The sequence below is a fragment of the Carassius auratus genome, chromosome 32, assembly GCF_003368295.1.
Source record: "Carassius auratus strain Wakin chromosome 32, ASM336829v1, whole genome shotgun sequence".
NCBI classification, from domain to species: domain Eukaryota; kingdom Metazoa; phylum Chordata; class Actinopteri; order Cypriniformes; family Cyprinidae; genus Carassius; species Carassius auratus.
In genome coordinates, this window is record NC_039274.1 from 10265095 (window position 1) to 10277382 (window position 12288).

Below are 12288 nucleotides of genomic sequence, written 5' to 3' on the forward strand. Positions count from 1 at the left end.
ATAAATAAAAAAACTGGAACGAACTTCAAAATAGGAAGTTAAGCGTCTTGTTTTGGTAATTGGTGGGTTGTGTCTGAGGTGAATGTTCGTCAATATTATACCGGATTACAGAACTACCGAATGAAAACAGTGGATTTTTGCAAGTATGATAGGTGAGTAATTACTCCTGAAGTGTAACAAACCCACATAGACAAGCTTCATAGCTCGGAGAATCTGAGAAGTGTGTGTGTGTGTGTGTCACCACTGATGCTTGGTTAATGTTAACATTTCCTTAGTGAGAACGATTGTTTTCTCCATTTTTAATTTGCAGATCCATTTGTGATCTGCAGATGAGCCTCCAGTGACTTTAAATTTTTTAATTGATTGGAGGTGTAAGCGCTCTCTCCACAGACCCGGTAGGAGAAATTATTAGGGAAACTGAGGCTTGGTAAACTTTCATGTGTTCATAGAGATCAATTCCGCCTACAACCTCTTTTTTTTTATTTAAGTAGTGTTGTTTAGCTTCATTATTATGTTTGTCCGTATAGGTATAGGCAACTTTTTTTGTCACGTTCTATAACTTTTTCTGGAGACCGGCTATTATCTTATTACAAACCTGCTTTGCGATGCCTCTAAAATGGCCGCTGTTACCCACAATGCACCATTCCATAACGTCTACGCCTGAGCTCTATTGGCCACGATGTGTGGCTTGGCGAGGAGAGCAGCTGTCGCGATGACGCTTAATGCTGCTCAACGGCCGTGTTTGTCTGGGTAGAAATGATCTCGGGTCCGGCAAAAGCAGCAGGTCTTATAAATCCACTGTGTAGCACTCTTCGTTGGTACGAAAATTGGGTCTGTGATAAGGTGACTGACGAAGCGAACCAGCATGCTGATAAACCGTCAATGGATAGAGGTAAGTCAGCGATATTTATACTATGGGATTGATTACTTGATTGTGGTCCACCTGTGTTGATTAGGCTAAGTATCTGATGCGCTCCAACCCGAATCTTATAGATAATTACATTTAAATAATATGATTCCAACATGTCCTCCAACTTATAATACCATATAGGTTTTTTGTCACTTCCCTGAAATATGACCCATAGGAGCATTTACTAAATTAGCACCCCACAGGAAACGGGCCATGCCACAGAAATGTTCATAATAACATATTGTGTCATATTTTTTATTATTTAGTGTTTGTGTAGCTTGAGTCGTAGAGCATTGTGCTTTAAAAGCTCAACAATCATGGGTTCGATCCAAATGAGCACATATACTGATAAATATATACCTTGAATGCACTGTAAATTACTCTCCAAATTATTTTTATAATTTATTTTTTTATTTTTTTTTGCAGTGTTGGAAAACAGAAGATGTGTTTATAAATCACAGTGTACACTGGATTTATTTGTGTTCATTTTGGTAACCATTTAAGAATTAATTCTTCATGAAAAAGGACTTTCCATTTCTCACCCTTGTGCTGTTCCAAACCTGTATGCCCTTATTTTTATGAAGAGAACTTTGAAAAAAAAAAAAGGAGGCGTGACGTGTGGGCGGAGCTAAAGAATCACGAGCGCGAGTAAGCTTTTGCGTTGAGAGCGTTTGGAAGCTGTGACATTACCGTGAGGAAAAAAAAACATCATCCAAAATCCATATATATTTATGATCCAGAATCAGATCCAGAGGCTGAAATTTAACAAGAGCAGCATCAGCAACGAGGTCTCTATGTGGTATGTACTGAAACTGTATATATTTGCTTAGCGGTTTTGGAAAATGACTAAGTTCCACTTTGTCTTTTTTTTTTTTTTTTTTTTAAGCTGTACATGTGGAAAGTGCAGTTTGATGACAACATCGCATGTTGTTTACTTGATGTGCTTACGCGCCGATAGTTAAGTTAACAACACAGAGATATTTGAAGCATTTTTACTCACCGCCTGTGGTTCCAACACACGATCGTGACCCTTTTTCGTTGGGACTGCATTATCCTTAAGAAATAAACGATGTGCAAATCCGGCGTCAAACTGGGCCTTGTTTGTAAAACAAGCATCTTCGAAATGCAGGGAACAAACAAAAACACTTGCACAACTCCGTTGATGCTCTTTAAAAATAAACTCCATCCACTGGTCCCTTAATGCTGTTTTTTTGGGGGGTAATCTGTGCAGGGTTGTCTTGCCCTGGCAACCAAAAACACACTTCTTTTCTGACAATTCGGTCTCTCGATCTCATCAGTGAATGTCTCTGCTCTCAGTGCTTTGCTATACTGGAGCGCGCGCTCTTCCGGGAGAAGTGCCTTTAGGACCCATATAAGGAAATTCCGCTCCATCTAATGTCACACAGAGCCAAAGTCGAAAAAAACTTTCCGAAACTTGTGACAAACCGGAAGAGGTATTTTTGGAAAAAAAATACTCCTTCAAACGTACAACTTAATTTTTGAAACTTTGTCCATGTTTAGCATGGGAATCCAACTCTTTAACAGTGTAAAAACTCAGAATGCATGAAATAGCATTTCACCCCCCCCCCCTTAAGCTTAAAGGGATAGTGTACCCCCCAAATTAATATTCTGCAATCATTTACTCAACATTCTAAACCTGTAGCTCAATAATTAATCTCATTAATATCTCATAAGCATGAAAAACTTAGTATGCATGGTCCATATGATTCATGCGCTGTCTTCTGAAACCATATGATCGCTTTATGATGTGAGCATTTTTCCCTTAACTGTATCTCACAGATCAACCCCACTTTTGGCACCAGGATTGCCATCGTTAAGTCCAGATCCCACTGGTTCATGTGTGTCATTAAGCGTGTGGTGCCAGATTCAAGGATAATAGCATTCAAAAGCACCAAGAGAGGGAATTACTTTTCCTTTTAATAAAAAAATAAAAAAATAAATGATTAGAGAGTCTTAAATCTCATCATACAGTCTTATCATACAGATTTTGAATGGTGAAAATATGAACACATTTTCACTTTGCAGATAACTGTTCCTTGCTTCGCTCTAGTTTCTGCTATGCACAGACTTGCCCTTGGCGTGAGGAAGGGGATGTTTTTGCGTTGATGGCTTTCCTTACTTCCCCTCGCTCAGTGGCTCATTTGACACGACTGCTTAATGCTTTCCAGGGTGCTGATCTCGGATCAGAGCTGACGTTTGCTCAATATTCGGAAGCTGCACTGCCGCTGCTAAATCAACACGGTGACGTCCCGAGTTAAGCAGAGTGACAGTTCAGCACTGCTGCTTCTGCTGACGTCCCAAAGGCCTCTGAAGAGTTGGGGTTAGAGGTTAGGCTTCTTCTGGGGAAATAACAAACTATTATTAGTGAGATTTATTCAGATGTATAGAGAGCAAAAAGGCATTTATATGCACAAGAGACTGTAGCAGTAATAATTCAGTTGTTGCATTAATTTGCCTCACTTTATTTCTTTCTAATTTTTGCTTCATTATTTCATTATGACATATGGCAGTTGTATTAGTTTATTATTATTATTATTATTATATAAATTATTATTATTATTATTATTAATATTATCGTTTGGTTTGATCTGGTTTGATTTGATTTGTTTACTTTTTCTGTTGGTTGTTTCAGTGCACTTTATAAGCACAATGGTAATCACAGCAGTAATATCCATAGTTAAATAAATAATCTTGATTATTTTAATCCTTGATTATTAAAGTGCAAAGTGTTTGTCTCATTTTAAATGGGTTGCTGGAAAGAAGAAAGCACTGAGGCTTCAAAGCCTCAAAATTCCAAAAGCCTGGATCAATAGCTGTTCATTGGAGCAGTCTTATGAGAATGGATTGTGTGCTCTTGACATAACATCTGTCCGTCCTGTGACCTTGTCAGTAAGGGCTCTTTCCTGTGTCTTATCTCATCAGGCCTTTGCCTGCATTGTATCACAGATTTGAAAACAGTTAGAAAGACACTATGAAACTCCTCTCTTGCCATTTATTTTCTTTTAAAGCTTGATTATTCTAATTATAAACTAATTCTGTACTATGTTTCCACTAATAATGACCGTAACAAATATTATCACTACCCAAACTAGCTGAAATTAATTGGTTAGCGTGCAAAAGTGAGATATAATTATATAGTAAGGTTTTTTTCTTGTAGGCTTTTTCAATTAGTGCAGCTCATGGTCTGTGTTATCTGGGTCAACTGGAGAGATTGAAGGATGTGCCAAGGCTTGCACTATCTGTCACGTCCTTCACAGCTGGATGTCCCAGAAGTGGATATGAGTAAAAGGTTATGTCAACTTTTAACAACTCTGGCAGATGGCATTTCTCACGAGGCTCAGGAGAAGCTTGTATGAGACAAATTTGCCTTGTAGGTGTGAAGCACATTAACAAGTGTACAGTACTTGTCCATATATTTATATGGCATTTCACATGTGTTTGCTGCCTCTGGATTACGCTTCAGTTTATAGTCATTTATTTATTTATTTATTTTCTGAAATTTATTCAGAAAATAAATAAATAAGTCTTCAGTGTAACATTTGTGCTGCTTAATATAATATTATATTGGGAACCACGATTTTTATTAGGATTCTTGATGGATAGAAAGTTCAAAAGAACATTTTACTAATGTCTTTACTAATAGTGCACCATTCAACGTTTCTCCCTCAGTTTGCTATCTTCTTGTCTCTATGTCATATTTAGTCTCTAAAATCCCTGTCGCCTCACATCATTACAGGGAGTGACAACGCAGCAAGCCGTATAGTGACACATACATGTACTCTTAGAGTGCCAAGTCATCACAGTGATATTTACAGATGTTTTGACAAAGACATCCAGACGGTTTCAGCTGCTTTACATGCTGCCTGTGTTTTTGCTCCAAAACAGTAGCACTACATAATATATACACTTGGTTTTGCACTCAACTCTGTGACGTAGTGAGCCGTATAACCATTTGCAGAATCTCTTATTCATTGTAAAGTATAATCTCCTTTATTTTATCATTCTAAAACATTGTTTATTTACAGGTTTAAATGGAATATATATATATATAAATTAAACTTTTGAACCCCACTCCATTTACTGTTTATTTTTTACTCTAATATTGAGCTGTGGTTGTGAGAATCATCAGGAAATTATTAGATTCATCACATTTGATTCATTGAACTATTAGTGCTCTTCTTGGAAGTCATGAAATATTCAGTGAAACAAATCAGGACTTGTTTATTAGAATCAGCTTCCAAGAAGCCTCTCTCTCTCTGTGTGTGTGTGTGTGTGTGTGTGTGTGTGTGTGTGTGTGTGCGTGTGTGTGTGTTGTGTGCTAATGGATGTGTGGGTAGGACTGACCTTCTCTTCACACATTTTCCATCCTTGTTGCCGAGACATCTAGATGAAGTGTTTGTGTTACTGTAAATGCAGTTGCAGGCAATGTTTATTTATGTGTGCAGTATAGTAATCACACTGTGAAGAAGTAGCTACCGCGGAACTAGTATGAATTGAGAATCAAAAGTAAGACTTATTTCTAAATGCATGATTAACTGTGTCTACTTTCTGCTTCCTTGCTTCCTAGCAACCTCATTTTACCCTAACATGATGCTCGATCAGTATAAACATTTTCCACCCGCTCTTTGACCCTTCAGCATTTTTCACACTGCACATAAGCAGTGTGTATTTATTTCTGTGTCCATATGAAGAGGTTATTCACACTGCCCACATGAGAAGAGTGGTGCTGAGTAGCAGGAGCGTAGGTCCATGTAGAGCATATTGAACACATTGCTATCATGCTGGAAGAGCCTTTTGTCTTTTGCAATGAAAAATCACATATAATACTGGATTATTTGAGGAGTTTATAGCTACAGTGTGGTGTCTGAGTTCATTTCCATATAGATTAATACACAGAAGCTTTGCCATCGGGATGTAAATATGTTTCGGATATGAGAATCAAAGAATTTTAGAACAAGCCCTTTTCAGTTTAGTTTCAGTAGGCTTGAGTTCAGGTACAGCTCACCCAAAGATTAAAGGGATAGTTCACCCAAAAAATGAAAATTCTGTCGTCCTTCTTAAGTTTTTTTTTTCTTTTTTCTCTTCTGTTGAGTGCAAAAGTAGATATTTTGAAGAATGTTGTTAACCAAACAGTGTGTAGCTATTGACTTTTGTAGTATGGGAAAAAAAAATACTATGTGTATGTGTCATGATCCGGTCACTGCACATCCATTTATTCACCACACAGACTTTCACATGACACAGTACACCCTGGACTTCATTTCCCATAAACCCCTGCCTAGGAACTCATTATTGAACCACACCTGTTTCCTATCAGTGACACTATAAAGGTTGCACTCATCCACACTCACATTGTGAAGTTTTGTTTAGTTCTGTCTGGCATTTCCGAGCGTTTTCCTAGTGTTTGTTCTTTACATATTTGACTGGACTGTTTATGCCGACTGTGATTCTCTGCTGCCTGCCCCGACCTCTGCTTGTTACTGGTGCTGATTTTCCCCTGACATACCTGATGCTGTTTTCTCATCTCTGCCTGTTTTGACCATTCTCTTTAATTACACCACTGCATATGGATCCGATCACCCCTGACTCCTTGTTACAGATTGGTTATCAACAATTGACACTTTTAAGACTTTTTTCCAGAGAATGTACCAAAGTAAAGTAAATTAAAGTGCTAATTAAATAATAAAATTAAAAGTTTTAAGAATGTTGAGATATTTTTTACAACAACAAAGCAAAGATACAGTACAGTTTAAGAATATGATTTTGTCAGTGTAGGACTGAAAAAGGGAGTGTGAGAAATTACCTAATGTTGAACACAAAATGTGGGCTGCAGTTTTAGAAATCTGTGGCACAGAATTGGAGTGTTCCCAGTGGTAAGCTTGACAAAAGAAAGGAGAGAAGAAGAGGGGTGTGAAAGTATGTTGTTTTTGGTTTATATGTGTGTGTGTGTGTGTATGAAGAAGAGGCCGAGGAAGGGCAGAAAAAGCATAAGTTGTTGTGATTATGCTAAAGAGTTGTGTGTTGGTCTGCCATGACCTTCAGCATATAATCACGTGTTTATTTTTTTTTCTCTTAGTCAGGACAAGGATGCAAGGGCTAGAGGGAAGGACAGCAAAAGGACATGACAACTTACATAAGCCACACACTTACACTGAATTCATTCTGACCGGAGTGAAATGATTTCCCAAATGCAATCTCAGTCGCATTCAACTCATAATGCCACACATTTTGAGTGAGAGGGCACAGCAGACATGTTAGCATACTCCATCTGGATGCCTGGAGGATGCCATGCTGCTGTAGATGAGATTGCAACCATGTGGTCTTTAGAGACCTCACTGCCAACCCCAGCACTGACCACCCACTTATTACTCAGATATACTAATCATGTTGTCATTTTGACCAACCCCCATACAAAATCATCACTATACATGTTTATCTTTCTTCAGAAAAATATTGACGAAATCAAACATTTGAGCTGGGCACCACTGGTTAATTTGTCTGTATAAATATACACGATCATTCAAATGTTGGTGTGTTGTACAAACCTTTTAATGTTTTTTGTAAAATCACTTATCAAGGAAGCATTTATTTGATTAGAATAAATAAGTGAAAGTGACATTCAGCCAAGTATGGTGACCCATACTCAGAATTTGTGCTCTGCATTTAACTCATTCAAAGTGCACACACACAGAGCAGTGAACACACACACACTGTCAGCACACACCTGGAGCACTGGGCAGCCATTTATGCTGCGGCAGGGAGCAGTTGGGGGTTCAATGCCTTGCTCAAGGGCACCTAAGTCGTGGTATTGAAGGTGGAGAGAGAACTGTACATGCACTCCCCCCACCCACAATTCCGTCCGGCCCGAGACTAGAACTCACAACCCTTCGATTGGTAGTCCGACTCTCTAACCATTAGGCCACGACTTCCCACAAAGAGTAATATTGTGAAATATATGTACAATTTAAAAACAATTTTTTTCTATTTTAATATATTTTAAAATGTCATTTATTCATGTTATGAATTTCCAGCATCATTACTCCAGTCTTCAGTGTCACATGATCCTTCAGAAATCGTACCAATACGCTGATTTGATGATCAAGATTTTGTAAAAAAAAAAATTATGTCAGTGTACATAAGTGTCTTAAGTGTCAGTTAAGAAATGTATACATCATCTGAAAGCTGAATAAATATGCTTTCCATTGAAATATGGTATGTTTATAAACCAATATTTGGATGAGATACAACCATTTAAAAATCTGGAATATGAGGGTGCAAAAAAAATCTAAATACTGAGAAAATCGCCTTTGAAATTATCCAAATGAACTCTTAACAATGCATATTACCAATCAAAAATTAAGTTTTTATGTATTTACGGTGGAACATTAACAAAATATCTTCATGGAACATGATATTTACTTAATATCCTAATGATTTTTGGCATAAAATAAAAATCTATAATTTTGAAAAGGAAAAAGAAATTTCAAAAGTATGACATTTATTTGAAATAGAAATATTTTGCAACATTACAAATGTTTTTACTATCAATTTTGATCAATTTTGTGCAACCTTGCTGAATAAATGTATTAATTTATATATGAATTAATTTATAGAATCTTACTGACCCCAAGCTTTTTTAAGGGTTGTGTAATTTTCTAGTTGTCTTTTTGAATCAGCATTTTAAAATGACTACTTGACTGACGGCACTACTTATTTTCTGTATTCCTTTGCTTAATTAAATGTGAGGTTTGTGTATTGATAATAATTAATGGAGTCTGTTACACGACCGGGTTTCTCAAAGCACATTTCTAAAGAGTCATTTTAACAGCAGAGTATTTTTGCACACAGTTTGTCAAATGTGTGCAACATTTCTCATATATATATATATATATATATATATATATATATATATATATATATATATATATATATATATATATATATATATATATATATTCATCATTATTATTATTATTATTGTTGTTGTTTACATCAGCAGTTTATGGCGTTTAAGATAATTACATTGAAGACTTCCTGGTGTTTCTTTTATCCTCAGAATAAATATAGATAGAATTGAAGCACTGTGCTGGCCACACAAATACACTGATTTGATTTCTCTCTTGTTTACCTCCAGGAAGGGCTGGAGTTATCAAGCTCGACTTCCTGGTGTTTCTTTTATCCTCAGAATAAATATAGATAGAATTGAAGCACTGTGCTGGCCACACAAATACACTGATTTGATTTCTCTCTTGTTTACCTCCAGGAAGGGCTGGAGTTATCAAGCTCAGAGAGTGTTAATATCATTACCTTTCCCAATAGGCTTTATTGAATCTGTCTGTATCTTTGTGGCCTATGTGAGTATATGTGTGTGTGGTTTATTTTGGTTTCTCTCTGGTCCTAATGGAAAGGGTGAAATAAGTCAGAGGAGCGAATGGCTGGAGTTGGGCTTCTCGCGACACAATGTGACATGAAAGTCTTCCCGCGTATTTAAAAATTCAAACGGGTCAGGATTAAAATTTAAACACTGCAGACTTGAGAATCTAATCCAGTGAGGGATGAACGTCTGGGGAGCGTTCCTGATCTGTATGTGTGCGATTGTGTCTCAAAGCAGAGTTATTATATAGAAACTGACATAATCCCACACCAGTATGATCTCCCTGTCTGTGTGGGAAAGAAGAAAATGTCTCTTTTGTGTATTATGTAACACTTGCTACTTCAAATTTATTGGAAGTGCTTTCAAAACGGACCATCCGTTTCATCTTTGTCTCCTATTTCCCTTCTTTGTTTCACTCATGCCATCTTTCTGTCTTTATCATTCTGTTGACCTCCACACATCTACCCTCTCCTCCATACAGTGAGCTCAAACCAGAGCAGTCATGCTCACGAGTATCCAGACTGCCAAGAAGGGGGTAATGAAGCCAGCCTGCTGGTGTCCCCTCTGGTGGTGGCTGGCATCGTCATCGGCCTGGTGCTCTTCCTCTCCTGCGTCACCATCATTGTGGGCAGTCTGCGCAAAGACAGCCGCCTGCGCAACCCCCACCTGCGCGCCAGCTACGGTCAGTGGCCTAACTTCATGGGGTTCACAACATGTTTAAAACTCTTCATGCTTTTGTTTGTAGTTTCTGTGTGGCATAATGACATTCAGTTGATTTGTCATACTGTTTTGAAAAAATCGAGAGGAACCAACCCTGCAGTGCATTCAGCCTTATGTTTGGGAGGTCAGGGAATAATTCTGGTGAAAAGCCAGTTCTTGTATAACCTTACTGCTTCTGTCAGTTAGTCTTGTCCAGTAGTAAGCGATGTTTTCCGCAAGACCCCCTCTCTACTATTTGGCATTGACTGTATTATAAACTGTAAAACTGTGAATTTTTAGGTTTACTTTAAACTTGGCATGTCCTAGTAGATTTCCAGCTGCTGTGTTTTATCAAGAATCATGGTCATGTTCCACTATAAGTTTTTTTTGTTGAGTTTGTGCTATCTGTCTTTAAAATAAATGTAATTTAGTTGGATTTTCTTTTTTAACTTATGCAGTGACATTTATATATTTGCAATAAGGTCATATCTTTTAGATTGAGTTCATTGTATTATGGAAACACTGCATCTGTATTTTTATCCTTAATAATTTCAGTCTGATCGTTACAGATTAAGAGGCACATATATATGTTCCTTTACCTTGATGTATTTACATGTAGCAGAAAGCAAATATAATGGTTTTAAGTCATAGTCACCCTCAGATGTACATTTTATTACCAGTGTAAGCACAGTGCTTTAAAGGGATAGTTTATACTTTTTTATAATTTCATAATTTACTTGCACACGTTATTCCAAACCCATAAGAGTTTATATTTGTAACACACATTACAGATACTTGTATCTTAAATCTGTGATTCCTGTCCCTCCATTGATAGTCATCCAAAATTGTAAAGATTCATAAAGAGAAATCCATAGTGGTTTCAGGCTTCTGAAGAGATATGGATTTTCAGTGGATGGACAAAATATCTCTGGTTTCGGTAAAAATATATATTTTCATTTTAAAATTTGTGTTGTAAAAATGTCTTAAGGGTTTGGAAGACATGAGCAAATGATGAATTTTTTTGATGATAATATTTTTTTGGAAATAAATTAAGTATATAAAATGCATCATAGTCCAACTCTCAATATGTCACCTTCTCAAACATGTCATATGAGAAACAGAAATCATCAGTTTTTTCTGCTATTGTTTCTGCAGCTCCAGATGGCCTCTCATATGGTGGCTCCATTGGAGAGCTGAGATCCACTTGTGTTGAGGACTTTCCCCCTGCATTTGACTTTGACTCCTACGTGGAGACGCTGTCTCAAGTCAACGTCGTGTACCCAGACTCCCCGCCTCAGTGAGTCACATTTTATCTCTGGATTGAGTCTATGTGAATAGATGTTGTATGTACAGTGAAGGGTAGGAAAAGGGAAGGTGTGCTTGTGTAATCAGTAATGAGATCACTTTATCAGCTGTGACATAGAAGGCACACTGCCTCTTCAGTGGAATCCATTCTATCATCCTTTTTGCAGCCTTTAAAGGCCTCAGCGTAGCACGAACAGATAACCACATTAAAAGCCAGTTAGAGATGCTAAAGATAAAAATATTTCAGAACAATTTACCATATTTCAACTATATTTCACTCGTTTCTCTCACAACTTGACTTGAATTGTAACATATCAGATTCAGACAATCAGTCTTGAAGGGTCTGATTGAAAATAATGAAACCTGTTCTAGTTAGATTAGTTCGAAAAGCGGGATTACCCTGTGTTGACACACAACTTCGAATTTAGGTACATTTGTTTGCTAAATCTTTGGGGATTCTGTGTTAATTTTTTCGTATTGCTTGAAAATGAGGAGTTAGATACAAATGGTCAAAAACAGAAAGAATTTGCAGAGAACCAGATGAGTAGTTGTATTCACTTTTCTCAGCTCTCATTTCTTCTTTCTCTGTTCAGAAGGTTTCACCTTTCGTAGTCCTCTCTCGTTCTGTTAGGAAGGTTGGACACCTTCAGCTTTTCAGTTCTCCTAACAAGCAGGGATTGCTGATAAATGCCATGGCTTTGCACTGGAAAAGGCTTGGTGTGTTTGATCTAAATGGCAGCTTGTCTAATTGGCATCTTCAAAGAATCTGTCAGTTCCCCTCCTTGCCATTTAGCCTGCCTGCCTTCACACAGCGACCCATAAAATACTCCTCAGGTAGGGGAGCCCATCACAGAGGGATGTGTCAGAGTCAGAAAGGTTTATTTTTTTATCTGATCTCATTCCAACCCTATGATTTTAGGGTGGGTGTCAAAACCTGCACGAATTAACAGTGGCCATTGCTATTTTTAGCATTTATTAC

The 12288-nt window shown here is 37.4% G+C and overlaps 1 protein-coding gene across 2 annotated transcripts in view; it reads left to right on the top strand.

Moving 5' to 3' along the window:
* LOC113051573 (protein BEAN1-like) overlaps positions 1–12288 on the top strand; it is a 55487-nt gene that overhangs the window by 19952 nt on the left and 23247 nt on the right. For both annotated transcript variants that reach the window (XM_026215462.1, XM_026215463.1), the window contains exons 4-5: positions 9787–9987; positions 11160–11301. In XM_026215462.1, coding sequence (XP_026071247.1) covers positions 9787–9987; positions 11160–11301 — 343 coding nt within the window. The remainder of the gene's footprint in view (positions 1–9786; positions 9988–11159; positions 11302–12288) is intronic.